The 26,108-nt window shown below is 40.8% G+C and overlaps 1 protein-coding gene across 1 annotated transcript in view; it reads right to left on the reverse strand.

The window, feature by feature from the left end:
* Positions 1-26,108, reverse strand: part of LOC117514564 (phospholipase A2 inhibitor and Ly6/PLAUR domain-containing protein-like) — a 73,978-nt gene that overhangs the window by 6,548 nt on the left and 41,322 nt on the right. The window contains exon 4 of the mRNA XM_034175088.1: positions 8,278-8,388. Coding sequence (XP_034030979.1) covers positions 8,278-8,388 — 111 coding nt within the window. The remainder of the gene's footprint in view (positions 1-8,277; positions 8,389-26,108) is intronic.

Here is a 26,108-nt window from a genome sequence, read left to right on the forward strand (position 1 = left end):
ATTAGAGATTAAACGTCTGGGACCCCTTAGACCAGAGGATTTCACCCTTTGTCAAGAAGGAAAGGATAAAAATAGATTATTCAACCATGAATGGTTCAAACGTAAAAAAATGGCTAACGGCTAGCCAATCGAAAAAAAGCACTATTCTGTTTTCCATGTCTTCTTTTTGGAGGGGAAACTGTCTGGACAACAACTGGATTTAAGGACTTGAAATATCTATCAGAAAGGCTAGTAAAACATGAGAGCTGCGCATCACATGTGGATAATGCCATCAAGCTTGGCTTATTAGGGACCGCAAATATTGCATCTCAGCTTGACAGTGCATACAGACATGGCATTGAAGAGCACAATCGCCAGACTGAAGAAAACAGGTATGGCCTTGGCAGAATTATAACCTGTTTAAAACTGTGTGGGAAGTGTGAACTTACCCTGCGTGGACATGACGAGTCTGCCAACATCTTAAACCCCGGCATTTTCAGGTGTATTTTTGAGATGATGTGTGAGGGAAACCCGAGGCTCAGAGGACACTACAATTCTCAACCTTCTTTTAAGGGCACTTCAGCAATAATCCAGAATGAACTTTTGGATTGCATGTAGTGTTTACAAGGATGAGGTTACTCAACAGTCGGTAGACACACCTTTCGTTGCTGTGCAGACAGATGAGACCACTGACATCTCCTGCAAATCACAGATGGTCATAGTGCTGCGCTACATGGTCAACAACACAGTGACAGAGAGGTTTTGGGAGTTTATTGAGGTGAAGGACAAAACGGCTGCTGGTCTATCAGCTGCTGTAATAGCATCTCTTGAGCCCCTGAACCTGGGTAACAAGCTCATAGCACAAACATATGACGGTGCAGCAGTAATGAGTGGAGGTGTGCACAGAGTTCTGACTCTTGTCAAGGAGCGCTATCCAAATGCCCATTTTGTGCGCTGTTTCGCGCACCAATTAAACCTGACACTCTAACAAACCTGCTCAGCAAGAATTTCTGAGCTGAAACTGTTTTTTGCTGATCTGCCAGCATTCACAGTGTTTTCAAAGTCAAAGTCAAAGTTAACTTTATTATCCCAGAAGGGAAATTCAGATGGTCAAGGTACGTGTAATACAGACAACTTCAGACAAGATAGACAATCTTAAAAACAGATAAATAAATAAAAGACAGATAAATACACCCCCCCTCCCCCATGCCTCTCTGGCTCCTCTCCACACAGCTAAGCTGCTGCATACCACACACACACCCACACCCACATAGTACTACAGTGTCAAGTCCCCTGCTGAGAACTGTGTCTTTCATTAACAATTCTAATTGCAGAGGGAACAAATGACATGCTGAACCTGGTTGTCCTTATTTGCCTTTGTAGTAGCCTCCCCTTACCACGTTGGCTTAACTGAAATCTGTTATGTAAAGGGTGGGTAATGTCTGCAAGAATACTTTCAGCCTTGTGTAGTATGATATCTTGAAACAGCTGAGCAGCTGATGTTTGATTGCACCCAATTATCCTACTAGCTGTTTTAATAATACGTTGCAATTTATCCTGATCTTGTTTACGCATACTACCAAAGACACAGACAAGACCAAAGGACAAGACACTCTGAAATACAGACTTATAAAATAACTCTAAAATGTAGGTGTCAACACTAAAACTACGCAATTTTCTTAGGAAAAACATTCTTTGTTGAAGCTTCTTCACCTTAAAAACGGCACATTTGTCAAATCTCAACTAATCATCAATTTCAACCCCTAAATATTTATAGGTGTTAACTCTCTCTATCAATGTGTTGTTGATGACAGTGTTTGGTACTTCTTCTGCACTACGTCTAAAATCGATAACCATTTCTTTTGTTTTGCTTGTGTTAACATTAAGGAAATTGTCAGAGCACCATTTTATGAAGCTCCCCACTTCCTCTTCAAAGCTGGTCATTGACAGCTCCCCTGCTTTCAAGAACCCCACCAAGGCAGTGTCATCTGCATACTTGAAGTATGCAGATGACCAGTTTTTCTCTAATTCACCAAAGAAAACAGCTGCTCTTGGTACAACATCGGAGAGGCACATCCCGAGACCTCCAGCCACGCGGTGGAATTTCAACAGCAGAACAGTCAATGCTGTGTGGGAATGCCGCCAGGAGATAGAGTGTTTGGACAACATGTGTACTCAAGAGGGATGGGACAGGGTGACCATCAGCGAGGCCTATGGCCTGTCCATGCACCTGCAGGACCCTAAGTTCCTACACTTCTTGCAGTTTTTTTCTGAGCTCATGCCAGAAGTGGACATTTTGTACAGTGTGCTGCAAAAGTGTGCTGTAGCCAAGTGCTTGCTCACAGGGGGTCGTTTTGACCGTTGGGGTTTTACATAATTATTGTATGGCCTTGCCTTACAATATAAAGCGCCTTGGGGCAACTGTTTGTTGTGATTTGGCACTATATAAAAAAATTGATTGATTGATTGAAAAGCGGGACATCAATGCGGCCGGCATCAACCAGGTGATGGGCACCTTTAAGAAGAACGTGGGACGTCTCAGGGAACGAGCTGATGTGATTGTGCAAGAAAGTGGAGCAGACGGAAATAAAAGGAGGAAAACTGACATGGCTACAGTCATGAAAGAGGCCTGCGACACTGTGTTAAGTAAGTCAAGTGGAGGAGAGCTTCACCAAGAGTGACCAACTGATTGCAGCAAAACTCATTGACTGCACACTTTTCCCCACGTCTGTACAGTCCTTTCCAGAGGCTGAACTGGAATGTGCTGTTAATCTATGGCCAATAACAAATAAGGCGAAGCTGAAAACAGAGTTGATGTCCCTCTACCAGCACAGTGAACTCAGCACAGGCAACACCACACTTTCTTTACTGAAGTCCATTCATGAAAACAACATCCAGGAGACCTTGTCTGAAACAGTGACACTTGTACAAATCATAATCACAACACCAATGACAAGCACTGAATCCGAGAGAAACTTCTCCACTCTAAAAAGAATAAAAACGTTTACACGGAATACAACAGGACAGCAGAGATTGAACGCACTGGCGATGCTTTCTATTGAAAACGGATTCATCCATGGGCTGTCGGATTTTAACAGCAAGGTCATTGTTGGTCAAGGTCAGAAGTTTGCCACCATGAAGGACCGCCGAGCTTCATTCCTCTTCAAAAACTGAACCATGGTGAGTCATTTATTTTTATTCTTAACTATGACATATTGACTGCTGTGCTGTGTTTAGGTGTAAGTTTGACGCACAAGTGTCAGAGGGTGACTTAATTTACTTATTTTTATGTGGAATTGATTATATAATATGTATATTGTATAACTGTCGCGGAGTTGGAGTAATGGGTTGCAGGCATGTGTGGATGTGTTGGAGGATGCATAACCTCAAGCAGGCTCCCCAGAGGAGCTGATCACCTGTCTGTGGTGCTGAAATGGCTTTCTGACTGGTCTACTGATTGTCATGTATTGGCTGTGGGCCATTTACGCAGTAGATTCTTCATTGTTTTATTATCATCACATTGTTGTTTCAATATTAAGTATGTATTAATCTTGGGAGAGCTTTAACACCGTTCTTTGGTGATGGTGTTATGGTAATAGGCTATCTGGTCGGATTGTTATGTGATTCAAGACGGTATTATTGAGCTGGGATTTTGTCATCAAATGTGTTGTGATCTCCTCTCTTCTGCACTTTCTATGTTGTCACGATATGAGAATGGTAATATGTTTGGATTGCATCAGATTTTCTTGCGTGAATATTGTGTGGCCCCACCAGAATTTCCATACCAAAATCGCCACTGGTAATTGTGTATGTCGGTGGTGTTGTACTTATCACGTCACAAAATAGAGGGGCTTGATTGAACATGTACAAATTGTACACAAGACAATAGGATCTTAAAAATTAATGTAAATAATATATATATATATATATATATATATATATATATATATATATATATATATATATATATATATATATATATATTAGGGGTGGGCAAACATAAAAAATCTTAATCGCATTAACTCAATGACTTTCTGTGATTAATCTTGATTAATTGCATGGTATATGTGAAACCCAAAAATGAATTCAAAAGCCGCTTAAAAGCACAGTTTTATTTGAAAATGTAAATGAACATTGCATAAATTTGAAAATGTAAATTTCAACTGAAACACACTAATGAAATCAAATATAAAACCACTGGCAGGTCATTTGTTATCCTGTATCATATCAATATTCATGTCCATGACTAAATGTACTAAAACAAATACGTCACAATTGTACACATACCACAATTTGATATGTGTACAATTGTGATGTATTTGTTTTAGTATATTTAGATTTTGTTGTGTTTTGGCACTTTATATTAAACTGAATTGAAATTGAACATTTTATTGAGTCTTAAAGTAAATAAATATGAATTTGGTCACTGGATCCTTAAACTTTGTACATAATGAACTCTACATGCTGAATCCTTGATCTCTGGACATAAATAGGAATAAACAAAATCTGTAGTTTTTGTCAAAAGCATTTCCTTTCAGACATTGGCATGAATGTGTTTCCATAAATCTGAGCTGAGCTTACAGCTGCTGTGCTTCACTTCAGGATGTAATTTGAAAAGAAAATACAGCACGTTTCATTTTGGGAGGGAAAAAAACATTTTAGTCGATTGTAGTTTCTTGTCTGTATTACATTTGGAAAGAGGTGTCATTTTATTTAAAGTGGCGAAGTTATTAATTCCGACCGGACTCTGTCTCAGCCGCGCAGCGTTTCGAGCTGTGTGAACGGAACGGAGGACCATTCTCGTTTCTTGACAGCAACAAGATAAGAGTCCCAGTTAGTGACTTTAATCCACACAAAAGTGACTGACGATATTTTAATGGCTTTGCGAGGGGTTAAGAAGCGGCTTGACGTTTCTGAAGAGCAGTGAATCAAAGAACCAACGAGCTACTGGATCGAAGCATTGCTTCAATGGTTCATGGTTTCAAAGTGGAGCTGCACTGCAGAAAGTTTATTACAAACCAAACCCTGAATATTCGACTTTATTTGTATGTCCGTATGACTCTGAAACTCGGAAAAATCCGTATCATTTACGGACTATAGGTTGACATGAAAACCACCGAAAAGCTGTGTTCACCGCAGGGACACGTTCGGCTATTCGAGATTATTCAAGATTTTTTTTTTACCGATGACGAACGATGCGTAAAAGATCCGGGCCTGATCCTGTAGAACTTTGTACCGAAAATGTCCATTCAAAAGTTCGGCGTCTTTCTGTATTTTGTTTTGTTGTTCATTGCATAGCCTGTGTTGTTTTCTGTGTGAACTCAGCTATCGAGCTTATGCTGCTCCTAGCAGCATAAGCTCGCCCCCGACTGACGCTTTCAAAATAAAAGGCAACGAGCAACAGTCATAAAAGGCCAAAAAAACAAACAAACAAAAAAAAAAAAACCGCAGCGTTAAGGGGAGGAACAAAATTGTCGGCGATAATGACCTCAATAATTAACGCAACGTTAGCGCGTTAACTTTGCCCAGCCCTAATATATATATATATATATATATATATATATATATATATATATATATATATATATATATATATATATATATATATATATATATACGAGGTCTGTGAGAAAAGTATCTAACCATATGGATTTGAATCACGTGTGATTGCATCAGACAAGCTTGAACCTTCTTGCGCATGCGTGAGTTTTTTCACGCCTGTCGGTTGCGTCATTCGCCTGTGAGCAGGCTTTGTGTGAGCAGTGGTCCACCCCTCTTGTCTGATTTTTATTGTGAATAATTGTCTGAATGATTTGGAGCTTTGCTGCATCAATTTTTTTCCAGAAACTGTGAGAGACCTCCAGGTGGACACCGTTCGGAAAATTAATATGGCGTTCAGGGACGATTTTATGGGGATTACACAGATTAAGGAGTGTTACTGCCGCTTTAAGGACGGCCCACAACTGCTGACAGCACGGCGCGCTGAGAGCGCGGCGCGCTCCCAGCGCCGATCGACATGCTCAAACAACCAGATCATTTCCAACGTGAAGGCTTTGTTGATCGGGACCTCGTCTGACTTTCACAAAAAGGCAGGAGACGTGGACATCAGCACTTTTTCGGCACATTCCACTGTTACAAGAGTTTTTTCATGGAAAGAAAAGCGGAGGCACGCGCCACGGAGCCGTTCATTACGCGGCACAAAACCACCTCCGTGTTGGTCTCACAGGACGGCTTTCAGGTGGATTTCAGATGGATTCCGGTTGCTTTTCAGTCGTGTGATTATCCGATTGTGATTGTGCATGAGCTGGACATGCCCCAACATGTCCTGGAAGGCTTCATCACGGCGTTGCTTTGCGCCATGCGGCTCCACCAGAAAGTTGCCATTTGAAATTACTTTAGTTTTGTGTCATGTCTGTGATCTGCTTTTTTTCTACAAAATTAAACAACTGAATGAACATCCTCCGAGGCCGGTGATTCCATAATTTTTGCCAGGGGTTGTATATACAACCCCTGGCAAAAATTGTGTTAAATGTTATGTTAATTAAATTAAATGGCAACTTTCTGGCTTTAACAAACACTGTAAGAAATCAGGAAAAATAATTGTGGCAGTCAGTAACGGTTACTTTTTAGACCAAGCAGAGGGAAAAAAATATGGAATCACTCAATTCTGAGGAAAAAATGATGGAATCATGAAAAACAAAAGAACTCTCCAACACATCACTAGTATTTTGTTGCACCACCTCTGGCTTTTATAACAGCTTGCAGTCTCTGAGGCATGGACTTAATGAGTGACAAACAGTACATCTGGCTGCAACTTTCTCTGATTGCTGTTGCCAGATCAGCTTTGCAGGTTGGAGCCTTGTCATGGACCATTTTCTTCAACTTCCACCAAAGATTTTCAATTGGATTAAGATCCAGACTATTTGCAGACCATGACATTGACCCTATGTGTCTTTTTGCAAGGAATGTTTTCACAGTTTTTGCTCTATGGCAAGATGCATTATCATCTTGAAAAATGATTTCATCATCCCCAAACATCCTTTCAATTGATGGGATAAGAAAAGTGTCCAAAATATCAACGTAAACTTGTGCATTTATTGATGATGTAATGACAGCCATCTCCCCAGTGCCTTTACCTGACATGCAGCCCCATATCATCAATGACTATGGAAATTTACATGTTCTCTTCAGGCAGTCATCTTTATAAATCTCATTGGAACGGCACCAAACAAAAGTTCCAGCATCATCACCTTGCCCAGTGCAGATTCGAGATTCATCACCGAATATGACTTTCATCCAGTCATCCACAGTCCACGATTGCTTTTCCTTAGCCCATTGTAACCTTGTTTTTTTCTGTTTAGGTGTTAATGATGGCTTTCGTTTAGCTTTTCTGTATGTAAATCCCATTTCCCTTAGGCAGTTTCTTACAGTTCGGTCACAGACGTTGACTCCAGTTTCCTCCCATTCATTCCTCATTTGTTTAGTTGTGCATTTTCGATTTTTGAGACATATTGCTTTAAGTTTTCTGTCTTGACGCTTTGATGTCTTCCTTGATCTACCAGTATGTTTGCCTTTAACAACCTTCCCATGTTGTTTGTATCTGGTCCAGAGTTTAGACACAGCTGACTGTGAACAACCAACATCTTTTGCAACATTGCGTGATGATTTACCCTCTTCTAAGAGTTTGATAATCCTCTCCTTTGTTTCAATTGACATCTCTCATGTTGGAGTCATGATTCATGTCAGTCCACTTGGTGCAACAGCTCTCCAAGGTGTGATCACTCCTTTTTAGATGCAGACTAACGAGCAGATCTGATTTGATGCAGGTGTTAGTTTTGGGGATGAAAATTTATAGGGTGATTCCATAATTTATTCCTCAGAATTGCGTGAGTCCATATTTTTTTCCCTCTGCTTGGTCTAAAAAAGTAACCGTTACTGACTGCTACAATTATTTTTCCTGATTTCTTATAGTGTTTCTTAAAGCCAGAAAGTTGCCATTTGAAATGACTTTAGTTTTGTGTCATGTCTGTGATCTGCTTTTTTTCTACAAAATTAAAGAACTGAATGAACATCCTCTGAGGCCAGTGATTCCAAAATTATTGCCAGGGGTTGTAGATTTTGCCTCCAATGGCTGCAACTAACTGTGAATTCACGCGGTCCAAACACATCACCTCGGAGGCACAGCCCTTTAACGATACGTTCTATTCGCCCACCAACACTGACAGAATGAAAGAAACAAAACTCCTTGTCAGGACCATGAACTGATGTTTGCTGTGAGCGGGGCTGTTGATCTGATACCTGTTGTTGAAATCCAGCGGTCCTCAGTCCCCTCACAGTTCATAATTGTGGTGCAGTCAGTTCCATCGCAGCCAAAGCACTTTTTCCCATTTGGAGTCCTGCTTGGTGACTCTGTAAAATAAAATCTATACTTTTCATCCGAATAAAAAGGATTAACGTGGGCTGAGTATTTTTCTACACGCAGTTCCTCCTTTTAAAAGTACAGTTCTTTTTCCACTTTCTCTTATCACTTGAATTCATCATCTTCACTTAAAAATATGAGTTCAACAAATAGAATACAAGCCCAGTTCCAGTGAAGTTGGGACATTGTGTAAAATGTAAATAAAAACAGAATACAATGATTTGTAGGTGGTCTATTTGAAGAGTTTCAGTCAGGGTTTAGAATTCATCATAGTACAGAAACAGCATTAGTGAAGGTTACAAATGATCTTCTTATGGCCTCAGACAGTGGACTCATCTCTGTGCTTGTCCTGTTAGACATCAGTGCTGCTTTTGATACTGTTGACCATAAAATTTTATTACAGAGATTAGAGCATGCCATAGGTATTAAAGGCACTGCACTGCGGTGGTTTGAATCATATTTATCTAATAGATTACAATTTGTTCATGTAAATGGGGAGTCTTCTTCACAGACTAAGGTTAATTATGGAGTTCCACAAGGTTCTGTGTTAGGACCAATTTTATTCACTTTATACATGCTTCCCTTAGACAGTATTATTAGAAAGCATTGCTTAAATTTTCATTGTTACGCAGATGATACCCAGCTTTATCTATCCATGAAGCCAGAGGACACACACCAATTAGTTAAACTGCAGGAATGTCTTACAGACATAAAGACATGGATGACCTCTAATTTCCTGCTTTTAAATTCAGATAAAACTGAAGTTATTATACTTGGCCCCACAAATCTTAGAAACATGGTGTCTAACCAGATCCTTACTCTGGATGGCATTACCCTGACCTCTAGTAATACTGTGAGAAATCTTGGAGTCATTTTTGATCAGGCTATGTCCTTCAATGCGCATATTAAGCAAATATGTAGGACTGCTTTTTTGCATTTGCGCAATATCTCTAAAATTAGAAAGGTCTTGTCTCAGAGTGATGCTGAAAAACTAATTCATGCATTTATTTCCTCTAGCTTGGACTATTGTAATTCATTATTATCAGGTTGTCCTAAAAGTTCCCTGAAAAGCCTTCAGTTAATTCAAAATGCTGCAGCTAGAGTACTGACAGGGACTAGAAGGAGAGAGCATATTTCACCCATATTGGCCTCTCTTCATTGGCTTCCTGTTAATTCTAGAATAGAATTTAAAATTCTTCTTCTTACTTATAAGGTTTTGAATAATCAGGTCCCATCTTATCTTAGGGACCTCATAGTACCATATCACCCCAATAGAGTGCTCCGCTCTCAGACTGCAGGCTTACTTGTAGTTCCTAGGGTTTTTAAGAATAGAATGGGAAGCAGATCCTTCAGCTTTCAGGCTCCTCTCCTGTGGAACCAGCTCCCAATTCGGATCAGGGAGACAGACACCCTCTCTACTTTTAAGATTAGGCTTAAAACTTTCCTTTTTGCTAAAGCTTATAGTTAGGGCTGGATCAGGTGACCCTGAACCATCCCTTTGTTATGCTGCTATAGACTTTGACTGCTGGGGGGTTCCCATGATGCACTGAGTGTTTCTTTCTCTTTTTGCTCTGTATGCACCACTCTGCATTTAATCATTAGTGATTGATCTCTGCTCTCTTCCACAGCATGTCTTTTTCCTGATTCTCTCCCCTCAGCCCCAACCAGTCCCAGCAGAAGACTGCCCCTCCCTGAGCCTGGTTCTGCTGGAGGTTTCTTCCTGTTAAAAGGGAGTTTTTCCTTCACACTGTCACCAAGTGCTTGCTCACAGGGGGTTGTTTTGACCATTGGGGTTTTTCTGTAGTTGTTGTATGGCTTTTGCCTTACAATATAAAGCGCCTTGGGACAACTGTTTGTTGTGATTTGGCGCTATATAAATAAAATTGATTTGATTTGATTTGATTTGCAAATCCTCTTCAATCTATATTCAATTGAATACACCACAAAGACAAGATACTTAGGCTGAATCTCAATTCTACCCCTTGGCTCTTTCCCCTTACCCCTTACCTTCCATTTTGCACGGGCACGAGAGACAGGGGTGTCTCAATTCTGTTTTTGGAGTGCGGCGGAGGGGTAGGCGGAGGGCTACAAACCCCTCCGTTTGGAGGGAATCTGGATACACACTCCGTTTAGAGGGGTAGGAGGAGCTTACCGCTGTCTCCACAGAAACAAACATGGCACCGAAAGAGTCGCACAAATGTAAGCTGCTTTCATTACAAATTACACTGTTTAGAAAGTTATAACTTGCCAAAAAACTTTACAGGCAGTTGGCTATGACAGCAACGTGTATGCTGCTGGATGCATGATGCGTATTGTCGTTCTGAAAAATATCGTATCTTTTTTATCCCCTAAGGGGGGGGGGGGGGTATCAATTCATAGGGCGAGAGGCATACCCCTTCGCCTTACCTTGTTTTAAAGGGGTAGGCGTAGGGGTAGGGCCAAGGGGAAGGGGTACAAAAAAGAAATAAGATTGGGCCAAAGTCATGCACGTGTCAGTAGGCCTTAAGATGAAGTTGGGACATTGTGTAAAATGTAAATAAAACAGAATACAATGATTTGTAAATCCTCTTCAACCTATATTCAATTGAATACACCACAAAGACAAGATATTTAATGTTCAAACTGATATAAACTTTATTGTTTTTGTGCAAATATTTGCTCATTTTGAAATGATGCCTGCAACACGTTTCAAAAAAGCTGAGACAGTGGTATGTTTACCACTGTGTTACATCACTCTTTGTTCTAACAACACTCAATACGTGTTTGGGAACTGAGGACACAAATTGCTGAAGCTTTGTAGGTGGAATTCTTTCCCATTCCTTCTTGATGTATGACTTCAATTGTTCAACAGTCTCCTTTGTCCTATTTTGTGCTTCATAATGCGCCACACATTTTCAATGGGCGACAGGTCTGGACTGCAGGCAGGCCAGTTTAGTACCTGTTGGAGACTGGCCCCCAAGACCCCTGACCTCATCTACCAGTCACGTTGATCCAAGAGAAGGTGGAGACAAAAACAGTCATGAGACAAAAGAGTCTGTACAGATTGCATCCTGCCTGATTTACCGTTCAGAACAGTTTTATTTAAAACAACACTGAGTAGTAAAATCACTTAGCATGTAAGTATTACACAGAGCTCTGTGGATCCTGTTCTCAGCCCTGATGTAGCCTTAGCTCTCAGCAAGAGATAAGAAGAAGAGTCGCCCATTCTATTTATGATTCACTTAAAAAAACCTCCTCTAACAATGATTCATCTATTATTGCAGCATTTTCCCCTCTTCTCATTGGTCCAAAAGGTTGGTGATAACTGTCTGCTTCTAGGAATTCTCATCCCCTCGTGTTCTATGGAAAAGCCAGCTCAGAAGCAGAGGTTTCCAGCACATCACTTCCCTCGAGTGCCTTTACCACACCCATCCCTGATTGGCCTGTACAGGACAGGTCATGGCCACATGCTTCAGGCTTCCTCCCTTCTTCCTCTGAGAATATGCAAATCAACTCTATGTGGGCATGAACACACTTCATGAGATTATCCAAGCCTCGGTCCCACCGAGTGAAGAAGGAGCCACACACCCTGTTTTTTTTGTTTTGTGAGCTATCGTGGCATTATAGTGGCTCAGAGTGGCTCTTAGAGGCATTATCTTCAGTTAACGAGGCTCCTCTCTGAGCGTGGCGCTAATTTCAAGATGTTCAAAATTTAGCAACAACAGCGTGGGGCAGTTTGTGTTCGAGTTACTGCGACGGCTTAGAGGCATTTGTATGTACAATGATCTCCAATGCTTTAAAATGGACAAAAAAACAGAGACGCGTGGAAGAAAACACAAAACAACCATCAAAATGGATAGAAGAATAACCAGAATGGCAAAGGCTCACCCATTAATCAGCTCCAGGATGATCAAAGACAGTCTGGAGTTACCTGTAAGTGCTGTGACAGTTAGAAGACGCCTGTGTGAAGCTAATAAGCGAAGTGCGCGTCGCATCTGCGCAAGCGTGGGTCAGACGGGGGCAAAAATCACCGCTACCACACTCACACTGCTCCCATTGAATTTCATATACAGCAGCATTAGCGGACTGTAAAAGTTAAGGCTTTTACAAGGATTGTTTCAAAGGCTTTAAGCCTTAAGCGACACATACAATAATGACAGGGGCGCATTGTGCTGTTTTCAAATGCTCGTACGGAATTCATAAGCTTGAAAGTTGGCTGAAAACACATGAGTGCAAAGCTCTGCGGAGTCCAAACAAAGACGGAAAGAAGAAGAAATGTGGTCGTAAACCTCCGTTCATTCTACACAATTTCGCCACAGAGAAGAAAGTTCCAGACGGACGTAAAAGACGGACTAAAATTGTAAGTTTCTTGTACACATTTATTTTGTCAACATCCTGAAACTGTGCCGCCGTTTTCATGCATCGGCTTATGACTGTAATGTCACGCCATGAATGACATGGCGCATAATATTGTAAAATTGACATGTTCAAATTGTCAAACTGCATGCATGCACATATCATTGTATGTCTGTCAACTTATCAAAACAAACGTGACACCAAAGAGGTTATATGGACTCACCGACATTGTCGTCATTATGAAGCCGGTGGAGTAGCGAGTTCTCATCCCTGCTTAGCAAATACAACCCCTGGCAAAAATTATGGAATCACCGGCCTCCGAGGATGTTCATTCAGTTGTTTAATTTTGTAGAAAAAAAGCAGATCACAGACATGACACAAAACTAAAGTCATTTCAAATGGCAACTTTCTGGCTTTAAGAAACACTATAAGAAATCAAGAAAAAAAGATTGTGGCAGTCAGTAATGGTTACTTTTTTAGACCAAGCAGAGGAAAAAAATATGGAATCACTCAATTCTGAGGAAAAAATTATGGAATCACCCTGTAAATTTTCATCCCCAAAACTAACACCTGCATCAAATCAGATCTGCTCGTTAGTCTGCATCTAAAAAGGAGTGAACACACCTTGGAGAGCTGTTGCACCAAGTGGACTGACATGAATCATGGCTCCAACACAAGATATGTCAATTGAAACAAAGGAGAGGATTATCAAACTCTTAAAAGAGAGTAAATCATCATGCAATGCTGCAAAAGATGTTGGTTGTTCACAGTCAGCTGTGTATAAACTCTGGACCAAATACAAACAACATGAGAAGGTTGTTAAAGGCAAACATACTGGTAGACCAAGGAAGACATCAAAGCATCAAGACAGAAAACTTAAAGCAATATGTCTCAAAAATCCAAAAATGCACAATAAAACAAATGAGGAACGAATGGGAGGAAACTGGAGTCAACGTCTATGACTGAACTGTAAGAAACCACCTAAAGGAAATGGGATTTACATACAGAAAAGCTAAACGAAAGCCATCAACACCTAAACAGAATAAACAAGGTTACAATGGGCTAAGGAAAAGCAATCGTGGACTGTGGATGACTGGATGAAAGTGATATTCAGTGATGAATCTCAAATCTGCATTGGGCAAGGTGATGATGCTGGAACTTTTGTTTGGTGCCGTTCCAATGAGATTTATAAAGATGATTGCCTGAAGAGAACATCTAAATTTCCACAGTCATTGATGATATGGGGCTGCATGTCAGGTAAAGGCACTGGGGAGATCAATCAATCAATCAATCAATTTTATTTTTATATAGCGCCAAATCACAACAAACAGTTGCCCCAAGGCGCTTTATATTGTAAGGCAAGGCCATACAATAATTATGTAAAACCCCAACGGTCAAAACGACCCCCTGTGAGCAAGCACTTGGCTACAGTGGGAAGGAAAAACTCCCTTTTAACAGGAAGAAACCTCCAGCAGAACCAGGCTCAGGGAGGGGCAGTCTTCTGCTGGGACTGGTTGGGGCTGAGGGAGAGAACCAGGAAAAAGACATGCTGTGGAGGGGAGCAGAGATCAATCACTAATGATTAAATGCAGAGTGGTGCATACAGAGCAAAAAGAGAAAGAAACAGTGCATCATGGGAACCCCCCAGCAGTCTACGTCTATAGCAGCATAACTAAGGGATGGTTCAGGGTCACCTGATCCAGCCCTAACTATAAGCTTTGGCAAAAAGGAAAGTTTTAAGCCTAATCTTAAAAGTAGAGAGGGTGTCTGTCTCCCTGATCTGAATTGGGAGCTGGTTCCACAGGAGAGGAGCCTGAAAGCTGAAGGCTCTGCCTCCCATTCTACTCTTACAAACCCTAGGAACTACAAGTAAGCCTGCAGTCTGAGAGCGAAGCACTCTATTGGGGTGATATGGTACTACAAGGTCCCTAAGATAAGATGGGACCTGATTATTCAAAACCTTATAAGTAAGAAGAAGAATTTTAAATTCTATTCTAGAATTAACAGGAAGCCAATGAAGAGAGGCCAATATGGGTGAGATATGCTCTCTCCTTCTAGTCCCCGTTAGTACTTTAGCTGCAGCATTTTGAATTAACTGAAGGCTTTTTAGGGAACTTTTAGGACAACCTGATAATAATGAATTACAATAGTCCAGCCTAGAGGAAATAAATGCATGAATTAGTTTTCAGCATCACTCTGAGACAAGACCTTTCTAATTTTAGAGATATTGCGTAAATGCAAAAAAGCAGTCCTACATATTTGTTTAATATGCGCTTTGAATGACATATCCTGATCAAAAATGACTCCAAGATTTCTCACAGTATTACTAGAGGTCAGGCTAATGCCATCCAGAGTAAGGATCTGGTTAGACACCATGTTTCTAAGATTTGTGGGGCCAAGTACAATAACTTCAGTTTTATCTGAGTTTAAAAGCAGGAAATTAGAGGTCATCCATGTCTTTATGTCTGTAAGACAATCCTGCAGTTTAGCTAATTGGTGTGTGTCCTCTGGCTTCATGGATAGATAAAGCTGGGTATCATCTGCATAACAATGAAAATTTAAGCAATACCGTCTAATAATACTGCCTAAGGGAAGCATGTATAAAGTGAATAAAATTGGTCCTAGCACAGAACCTTGTGGAACTCCATAAGTAACTTTAGTCTGTGAAGAAGATTCCCCATTTACATGAACAAATTGTAATATGATTCAAACCACCGCAGCGCAGTGCCTTTAATACCTATGGCATGCTCTAATCTCTGTAATAAAATTTTATGGTCAACAGTATCAAAAGCAGCACTGAGGTCCAACAGAACAAGCACAGAGATGAGTCCACTGTCCGAGGCCATAAGAAGATCATTTGTAACCTTCACTAATGCTGTTTCTGTACTATGATGAATTCTAAAACCTGACTGAAACTCTTCAAATAGACCATTCCTCTGCAGATGATCAGTTAGCTGTTTTACAACTACCCTTTCAAGAATCTTTGAGAGAAAAGGAAGGTTGGAGATTGGCCTATAATTAGCTAAGATAGCTGGGTCAAGTGATGGCTTTTTAAGTAATGGTTTAATTACTGCCACCTTAAAAGCCTGTGGTACATAGCCAACCAACAAAGATAGATTGATCATATTTAAGATCGAAGCATTAAATAATGGTAGGGCTTCCTTGAGCAGCCTGGTAGGAATGGGGTCTAATATGGCTAAGATGGCTGTCATTACATCATCAATAAATGCACAAGTTTAAGTTGATATTTTGGACAATTGAAAGGATGTTTGGGGATGATGAAATCATTTTTCAAGATGATAATGCATCTTGCCATAGAGCAAAAACTGTGAAAACGTTCCTTGCAAAAAGACACATAGGGTCAATGTCAATGAGCAGATCTGATTTGATGCAGGTTTTAGTTTGGGGGATGGAAATTTACAGGGTGATTCCATAATTTATTTCTCAGAATTGAGTGATTCCATATTTTTTTCCTCTGCTTGGTCTAAAAAAGTAACCGTTACTGACTGTCACAATCTTTTTTTCTTGATTTCTTATAGTGTTTCTTAAAGCCAGAAAGTTGCCATTTGAAATGACTTTAGTTTTGTGTCATGTCTGTGATCTGCTTTTTTTCCACAAAATTAAACAACTGAATGAACATCCGCCGAGGCCGGTGATTCCATAATTTTTGCCAGGGGTTGTATTCCAAGCACTTTGTTGATGAAGCTGGGCCAGGTATTGAGCATTCAGAGTTCCGGACGTTATTCCAGCCACGTTTCTCCCTAAGCAAGTAAGTCATGTTTCCCACAAGGCAGATGCTACACGTCTAAAAGAGTGACTATTATTTTGATATTTTCTCTAAAGTTATTAGTGGTATAGTGCTCATCGCGGTAGACATCGCGTCAGTGAGTGTTCCTGAATCACGCCTGCTTCATATGCAAATAGCCATAATGTTGTTAAAACACATTTTAAAGTTATACATAATACCGTGAAACCGTGGTATTTTTGCCCACAGTTATCATACCGTCCAATCCCTACATGCAAGTGTCCATAGTAACATAATGTACATGTAGTGTAGTGCACCTTTAACAGTCTTTGAGATGGATCTCACACACAAATCCCAGAATGAACTGAAGCATCAAGACCTGCCACCTTTTTTTTTTTTTTTTTTTTTTTTGGTATGTGGAAAAACCATTTGTTTTTGTTTTTTTCCTTAAATCTACATTAGGCAAAAACATGAGCTTTTTCTGTTCTCTGTATGATTAGTGTTTGGAATGTGTTTTTGTATAAAACAATGGTTGTTACACATCTCATTTATGTGTTACAAGCATTCTCAGATTTTGTCATAATTATAAGATTTTGTTTATATTATATAACTTTATAATTATATAATAAGGTCTGTTTTCCCACAGCCCTACTATGTGCTACTGCACATCACTGTGCATAGTGTACGTGTGCCAGAAATCCATTTACGTAAGGCATGGGTTAAAGCAATAAATTTTCATCTGGCTGAAATTTTTTCCTGGCAAATATCAATGCCAGCAATTCCCTAAAATGTGGCGTAGTGGGGGTACACACTGTTTTTTCCCTAAATAAATACAATAAATACATTAAACAGTATACAAATCTATTCTAAATAGCCTCTAAAGAGAGAAAGAGACAAAGTATAAAAAGGCAAAACCTGAACACAAAGGTACATAAAAGGGTGGTGAGGGCCGGAGTGTAGTCTTGATTCTGGGGGGATTGGAGGATCTCCCCCAGAACATTTTTAAAAGAGCAAGTCAAATTTTGTGTATTCTGGTGAATTTTAATAGGTATGAAGCCCTCTGAAACAAAGAAAACTCACTTCAAACTGTGAAGTAGAAATACAGTATTGATTATGGGGGGTCTGGGGGATCTCCCCCAGAAATTTTTTAAAAGAGCAAGTCAAATTTTGTATATTCAGGTGAATTGTAATGGGTATGAAGCCCTCTGAAAAAAACAAAAAACTCACTTCAAACTGTCAAATAAAAATTCTTTGTCTTCTGTAGTATTCTGATCTATTCTAATCCGGTAAATGCACCAAAAGGGTGTTGTGTCGCTGGCTGTATAGTCAATAAAATACAAAATTAGGGCCTTAAAAAATTGACACCGTTGTTCTGCTGTGCCCAAAGTAACACCGTCACCCGTTTTGAAAACACATGCGCACTGAGAAACTCAGAACTGGCTTATTCACATTTAATCGGTAAAATGCTCTCACTCCTAAAACAAACTAGGGCTACAACTAACAATTATTTTAGTAATCGATTAATCATTTGTTGTTTTTTACTTACATATGAGTTTTGCCATTATTTCTTGAAGTGAGTTATTATTAAAAGGCCTTTGTCACGCAACATCAACGTTTGAGCTTGTAATAAAGTTATGTTATATTCTTGTCAAAAACATACCTGGAGTAATGTTTTGTTTTATTTTGCACATACAGTACATACATCCAAGGGCGTAGGTTTGGTCTCAGCTTTGGTAGGGACAATACCACCCCCCCGACCCCCCTGCCCACCACCACCACCCCCTAACCCACTCATACCATTAGATGCACAAGTACAGCATAATACATAACACATGACGACATAATGCTGAATAATTTAACACTTTATTTACAATATTAAGTGTGTAGGCAAACAAACAAATAGCTTAAATAACAAAATTGCACCCAAAATCACGAATCTATTCTATAGGCCTACACCTGAGAGAACAAGACAACAACAAAAAAATACTTGTGGAGCTAAAAAAAAAAAAAAAAAAGTTTTTGCAACCAAGATGTATAATCTATTCTCTTCATCAATAATGCAGTTGTAGGTATCTGGCAACCTAATTTGCCAAAAAAAAAGGGATTTCCAATGATATATATGGTGTATTACGGTAAACGTAAGCCTGTGATGTCATAACGCAGAGGAAAAACACGGAAGTTTCACACTAGTGCGCCGCTGATTCTCATTACCGTAAGTTCTCATGTAAGCCCTCATTCTGAAAACTTCCAACACTGACAGCAAGCCAAGAACCCGTGCTTTCCAACAGTATGCTATATGTTGCATATATTACGGTAAAGTGCGTTCGGTGACTTTTGAAACGAGGGAAAAGTATGAAAAAGAGCGCAAAAGTGACAGAAAAGTACAGAGACAGACAGCAAACATAAATGTAGTAATTTTTGAGGAAAAGGCAGGGTGTTAGTGTAATTTGTGAATGTTTGTGTGGGTGTGCAGTTTAAGTGTGGCGCACAGCATTGTTGGCAAGCCCCCCCGCCCTTCTTGTTTTTCTGCACCGGAGCCACCCATCCTCTGCGCTCCGGGACCTCCCACTTTACAAATTAAGCACTGCCTGCCACCACGAGATGCGCTTTGTTTACGTCCATGTGAGCAGAACGTGAGCCAATGAAATTGCAACATGGGTAACCCTGTCACTCTGGCACGTCGAAAACACAAAACGTGACGACTAAAATTATAGTATCGAGTTCGCAAAAAAATAGTGAATGATTTTGTTATATAAAAAATGCTAAATATTGGTAGGGACTATTTTGCCATCCCAAAATATTGGTTGTGACTTGTCCCTATGGTCCATATGCAAACCTACGCCCCTGCATACATCACCGACACACCAAAAAGAGATTTCCATCAGGTTTAGATGCCTACAGCAACTATCTCAACCACTGACAACATATTACAGCAAGAGTCCACGAAAGTATTTTAAAGGCCTAACTAAAGTGCAATATGTGATCTTTAATAAGATATTTTCATGAAAAAAACACACAAATGTGCAGTTTACTGCATTTTTGTGTGTGTGTGTGTGTGTGTGTGTGTGTGTGTGTGTGTGTGTGTGTGTGTGTGTGTGTGTGTGTGTGTGTGTGTGTGTGTGTGTGTGTGTGTGTGTGTGTGTAAAAACACAGATGTGGTTTGACTGAAACAAACTGTCATTAAACTTAAATAAAACAGGGATGAAGTGGAGGTAAGAGTCACTAGGTGTTCACAGGAAACACTTATTTCTATATTTATTTATTTATGTTCATTGTTAGTTGGCTTTATCTTTTCTGTTTGGTTTTTTTCAGGTTCTTTTTGTCTGTTTCTCTAAAATTGTATTGTAGCATTATTAGTTGTTATTACTATTATTGTTGTTGCTATTATTATTAATATAAAAATATCACAATTTGTAATACATTTCACTCTTTTACATAACAAACGCTGAGCCATTAATTATACAGAAAACAAATGTACACAACATGCTGAGATGCAAACAGCTTAATGCTAACTTTAACATTGAAAACGCCATGGGCATGCTAACACATTAGCATCGGTCAAGTTTTTAAGTTATAAAATACGTCTATCAACTGTTTCAGAAGACCATAACAGGTCGGTTTAACATAGAAAGGTAAATATTACTCACAGACATATGCTCCTTAGGGTTTTAGCAGGGAAAAAATTAACATAAAGCGAAATAAAATAAAGACTCGAAGCAGCACATCGAAGCATTGCTTCACTGGTTCAAGGTTCAAAGCAAAGCCACGCCCTGCTCTACTTGGGGAATGTCTGCCAATGTTCGCACGAGGACAGGGAGGAGAAGGACCGTGGCTCACGGCCAGCAGGAAACAGAGTGGAGAGGAGTTAAAATTCACACAGTCCCTTCCTCCGCAGCCCACACTGACACTGCTGCTGCTTTGATAGTGCAGAATGGGATGTTGCTTTGACAATGAGAGTATCATATTTCGGCCCAAAACACGCATGACACCACGTGCGCGCATGTATGCGTGGTTAAATTTTCCAAATGATGGAAATCCGTCGTGGTTACAGAGAACTTTAACCCATGATGTAAGGTGTGTCCGATGCTCTTTAAATATAATGTTAGAGAGGGCTGGAGTTTAGACCGGGTTTTTTGTGGTCTAAGGAGTAAATACTTAATGGTGACAGATCATATGAACACACCAGCTCTGCTACTGACCATGCCTCCTTTTTAGACAATCACACCACATGAATGCAAGTAGTGTGGCAATGTAGAGGATGTGGACACTGGGAATAAAAATGACAATGGTATCAGGTGAAAACCAACAAAACCAGTTCCACTGGGTGGGAGACGTAACCCTCATTGTTACTAATCAGAAAACAAATCACATTACAGATGCAATAATTTGCAGTAATCAGAACTGTTAGTTTTATGGATGTTTGATGGTCTAGGAGCATATGCACATGTAGAACACAATAAACGTCTTATCCTTATTATGAACATTTTAAACCCCAGTGTTTAATTCAAACTAAATTAATTTACAGTAAGTGTAAAACAAAACATACTGTGCCAGATCTGATACTACTTAACTACTACATTAAATGCAGTTATTTGAAACCTCCTATTTAATTTAAAATAAGAAGCAGTTGATAAAAGTACTGAGGATGAAGTGCCCATCAGTTACATGAGCAGAACCAAAGGGTACAGCACTGCCATCAGGTGGAGGAGGAAGGCAGCATGTGTGCTGCTGGCACTGTTGCAGAGCTTTCCCTGACAGCAGGTCACTTTAAGGTCAACTCCACCAGTCATCAACATCGGAGCAGCCCTATGAATTGAGACACCCCTCCGCCTTAGGGGGAATGTCAATGATAACGTTATCTACACTCAACAAAAATATAAACGCAACACTTTTGGTTTTGCTCCCATTTTGTATGAGATGAACTCAAAGATCTAAAACTTTTTCCACATACACAATATCACCATTTCCCTCAAATATTGTTCACAAACCAGTCTAAATCTGTGATAGTGAGCACTCCTCCTTTGCTGAGATAATCCATCCCACCTCACAGGTGTGCCATACCAAGATGCTGATTAGACACCATGATTAGTGCACAGGTGTGCCTTAGACTGCCCACAATAAAAGGCCACTCTGAAAGGTGCAGTTTTATCACACAGCACAATGCCACAGATGTCACAAGATTTGAGGGAGCGTGCAATTGGCATGCTGACAGCAGGAATGTCCACCAGAGCTGTTGCTCGTGTATTGAATGTTCATTTCTCTACCATAAGCCGTCTCCAAAGGCGTTTCAGAGAATTTGGCAGTACATCCAACCAGCCTCACAACCGCAGACCACGTGTAACCACACCAGTCCAGGACCTCCACATCCAGCATGTTCACCTCCAAGATCGTCTGAGACCAGCCACTCAGACAGCTGCTGAAACAGTCTGTTTGCATAACCAAAGAATTTCTGCACAAACTGTCAGAAACCGTCTCAGGGAAGCTAATCTGCATGCTCGTCGTCCTCATCGGGGTCTCGACCTGATTCCAGTTTGTCGTCGTAACCTACTTGAGTGGGCAAATGCTCACATTCACTGGCGTTTGGCACGTTGGAGAGGTGTTCTCTTCACGGATGAATCCCGGTTCACGCTGTCCAGGGCAGATGGCAGACAGCGTGTGTGGCATCATGTGGGTGAGCGGTTTTCTGATGGCAATGTTGTGGATCGAGTGGCCCATGGTGGCGGTGGGGTTATGGTATAGGCAGGCGTCTGTTATGGACGAAGAACACAGGTGCATTTTATTGATGGCATTTTGAATGCACAGAGATACCGTGACGAGATCCTGAGGCCCATTGTTGTGCCATACATCCAAGAACATCACCTCATGTTGCAGCAGGATAATGCACGGCCCCATGTTGCAAGGATCTGTACACAATTCTTGGAAGCTGAAAATGTCCCAGTTCTTGCATGGCCAGCATACTCACCGGACATGTCACCCATTGAGCATGTTTGGGATGCTCTGGACCGGCGTATACGACAGCGTGTACCAGTTCCTGCCAATATCCAGCAACTTTGCACAGCCATTGAAGAGGAGTGGACCAACATTCCACAGGCCACAATTGACAACCTGATCAACTCTATGTGAAGGAGATGTGTTGCACTGCATGAGGCAAATGGTGGTCACACCAGATACTGACTGGTATCCCCCCCAATAAAACAAAACTGCACCTTTCAGAGTGGCCTTTTATTGTGGGCAGTCTAAGGCACACCTGTGCACTAATCATGGTGTCTAATCAGCATCTTGGTATGGCACACCTGTGAGGTGGGATGGATTATCTCAGCAAAGGAGAAGTGCTCACTATCACAGATTTAGACTGGTTTGTAGATTACATGAACACAAGTACCCTAAAATTAATAAATGTACACAGCTAATGGATACAATAATAATAGCAACACGATTTCACTTAAATCATTTTAAGTTGTTGTACTTTTACGTTATTATTGATATGTGCGTGTGCCTCACAAGAGGAATTTGTAGTGTGTATGTTTTCCAACTGTGAATGAAATATGTTTAAATAATTAATAGTTTACTTTTTAAATCTGACAAATTTCAAACTCACCTCAACACTAAATTCTGACAATAAACCAACAAAAAGATGATGAAATTTCCAAGACATCGAGTTCTCCATTGTTCTCCAGTGGGCCAAGTTCTCTTGCATTCCATGCCCACCTGTCCACCAAGTCTCATAAAAATAGTGTTCTCAATTTTTGTGCAGTTATGTAAACAAATAAACAAGCAAACAAACTAACTAACTAAAGCAAAGATACACCCATGAAAAGCCTGATGCAGAGTCAACACTGAATCTAAAGTAGACTGACCCAAATCATTTCAGGATAAAATGTAAATAACCATTTTTTAATCTAGTAGTTGAAATTTGGGCCCAGACCTGCCTGTTTTGTAAGGCTGATGTTTGATTCTTAATATAATTGCCATACAGCACCTTTATTTCTGAAATAGAAAATGTTCAGTATTTTGGATGTTTGTTACCATTTTTGTCCAATCTCTTGCCTGAAGATTTTACTGAATATGAGCTTTTAAATAGTCAGAAGTGCTCATAGTTGGGGGGAGGGGGCCTAGCTAATGGTGCGTTTACACATAACCAAGACGCGTTACAAATGTCATTTTTCTGTCATTCATGACACATTCCTGACATTCTTAATGTGACTTAACACATCTGAATAGGTTTCTTAATAGTGCGTGTTGGTGCATGATATTCTTGATATTCGTGGAGCATGTTTTTGCCTGTCAAAAAATCTTCCACGAATGTCACACACCACCCTCATTTCGTCTCACGTCGTGGAGGTCGCAACTGAGCGTGTTGATCCATCTTGATGACTAGTGATCCTTAATATAACGTGACAACGTTCGTAGTGGTTCCTGTGATGGTTCTTGGAGCCCAAACTGTCACTCGTTATTACGAAGTGACACGGAAACGGTCAAGTTTTGACACAATTTGTAACGCGGCGTCACATTTCACTGCGTGCCACGACAAATCAGTTTTCTGTCACGTGCGTGCACACAGCGTTCAGTTTGATGCAGTGTGCCGAAGAGGAACAGTGACGCGAAGTCAGCCAAGTGTCGTTCCACAGTTCCTGCTGAAGCTCCTCAGGACGCTCCTGCGGGTGTTCCACCTGCTGTTGTAACCGATAAGCGGGAGAATGAGTCTGAGCCAGAGGAACCAGAGGAGCGAGAAGAGACTCACGTGATGCCAGATATCTCTGCACCTCCTCCAGTCCGGCAGAGGAAGAAGCGTGCACACAATTAAACCCTGCTGCACCGCATTCAGTTTCATTGCTGACACCAAGTCAGTGAAAAGTCTAATTTCAGTGCTCTTCAGCACGCTCCTGCCGGTATTCCACCTGCTGCATGTGCCTGATGTTTGGGAAAATGCACGAGATGAGAGCCGCATGAAGCCACACATCTGGCTCTGTCCGTCTCCTCCTCCTCTCTGCGCCACTCCATGGCACAGAGCCCAACTATGCATGCAGTCACAAAGTTCTTCTGAAAAACTAGAACGATCTGAATTGTTAGCAACGGTTGGATGAATATGGGTGTGTGTGGAGACAATTCACCTCGTTCATTATTCTTGAATTCACCTCGGAACATTATTCTTGACCGTGCATAATGGTTCCTGATAATTCTCCAGCAACACATGCCATTAATCATAATGTGTGGTAACAGGTTGCAACAGTTCCTGAGGACACCTGACGCCTCTGCCCCAAATCATCACATTCGTGATCAGCGGCCAAGAATGTGTACTTCGTGGCATTCGTGACTTGTCGTCGTTATGTGTAAACGCAGCATTACCTATTGTTCGTTTTGTCATAAAAGCACCAAATTTAGAACCTTTGTATGTTTATATACTGGGACAAAATCTGGATATTGGGATATTGCAGAGTTGTCCTGAGATGGCTGCAGTGGCCATTTTTTAAGGTAACATTTTCAACCCTGCTGTCTTCTGAGCAGTTTAAAGACCCATTTGTTGCCTTAAGAATGTAACTAACTGCTGACAGGCAGGATGCTCAGGAATGGTAGGACACAAATGCTCCAGCAGACAGCTCTGATTTTTAGTAAGTTGTTATGATTAGGTCCCACAAAAGGCAGGAAGAATCCCAAAAATGCAAGTAGCCAAAAAGACACAAAGGTAAGTACAAAATGAGCGGGAGGAAAAAACACAAGAGCTTCACAACCAATAAGAAAATAAGACAACACAATGTGACTAGAAATGTGACATAACATCAGAGCAGATTAACAGATACACATAATCTGAAACAGACACAGTGAAAATGGACATTCTAAACTATACGGAGGGAAAGAGAACAGAATCAGTATGAGAGGAGCAAAAAGGGGCTGAGTCCTCTCAGCGAACAGCTGTAACACCTCGCACCGACTGTCAAACGTGACCATAGCAACGGCACGTGAGTCAGGGCTGAAAGACGTGAAGGGAAGGAAAACCCCAAACACTGCTTCAGTGGCAATACAATGTGGGAGGAGGGGAAAAGAGACCATAATGGTAGGAAACCACAGTCACACCTTCAAAAACACACGCACACTCATATGAGACAGACAGGGAGACAATCCCACACTACTACATACTAGAGGGTGACATGGGAGTAGATTTTCATCCCTGGTCCATCCTGTTCTCCACAGAAAAATTCCTGTCCCGTGCCATTCCTGGTAAAATGACTCTCACTCCCATCCCACTCCCATTCTTCCCATATTCCCATTCTTTATAAGATTACTTTCTGTTCCGCAGTTTTATTTCAGAACATATTGCAACAGGAACTGTTCATCTGTGGTAATACAAAATCCAAATTTCAGGGACATTTACTGTATTTGCAACAACATCACGAAGCATGAACCTTACTGACTTACTCATTGTCAACTGCATACTCCAATTAAGGGGGGGCTGGAGCTTATCCCAGCCATCACTGGGCGTGAGGCGTATTAGATCCTGGACAGGATGCCAGTCCAATGCAGGGCCAAATATAGACAGACAAACACACTCACACCCACACACATACATAGGGACAATTAAAGTCTTCAATTCAGCCAGCCTGCATGTCTTTGGATGTGGGAGGAAGGTGGAGC

This window comes from Thalassophryne amazonica, chromosome 7, assembly GCF_902500255.1.
Source record: "Thalassophryne amazonica chromosome 7, fThaAma1.1, whole genome shotgun sequence".
NCBI classification, from domain to species: domain Eukaryota; kingdom Metazoa; phylum Chordata; class Actinopteri; order Batrachoidiformes; family Batrachoididae; genus Thalassophryne; species Thalassophryne amazonica.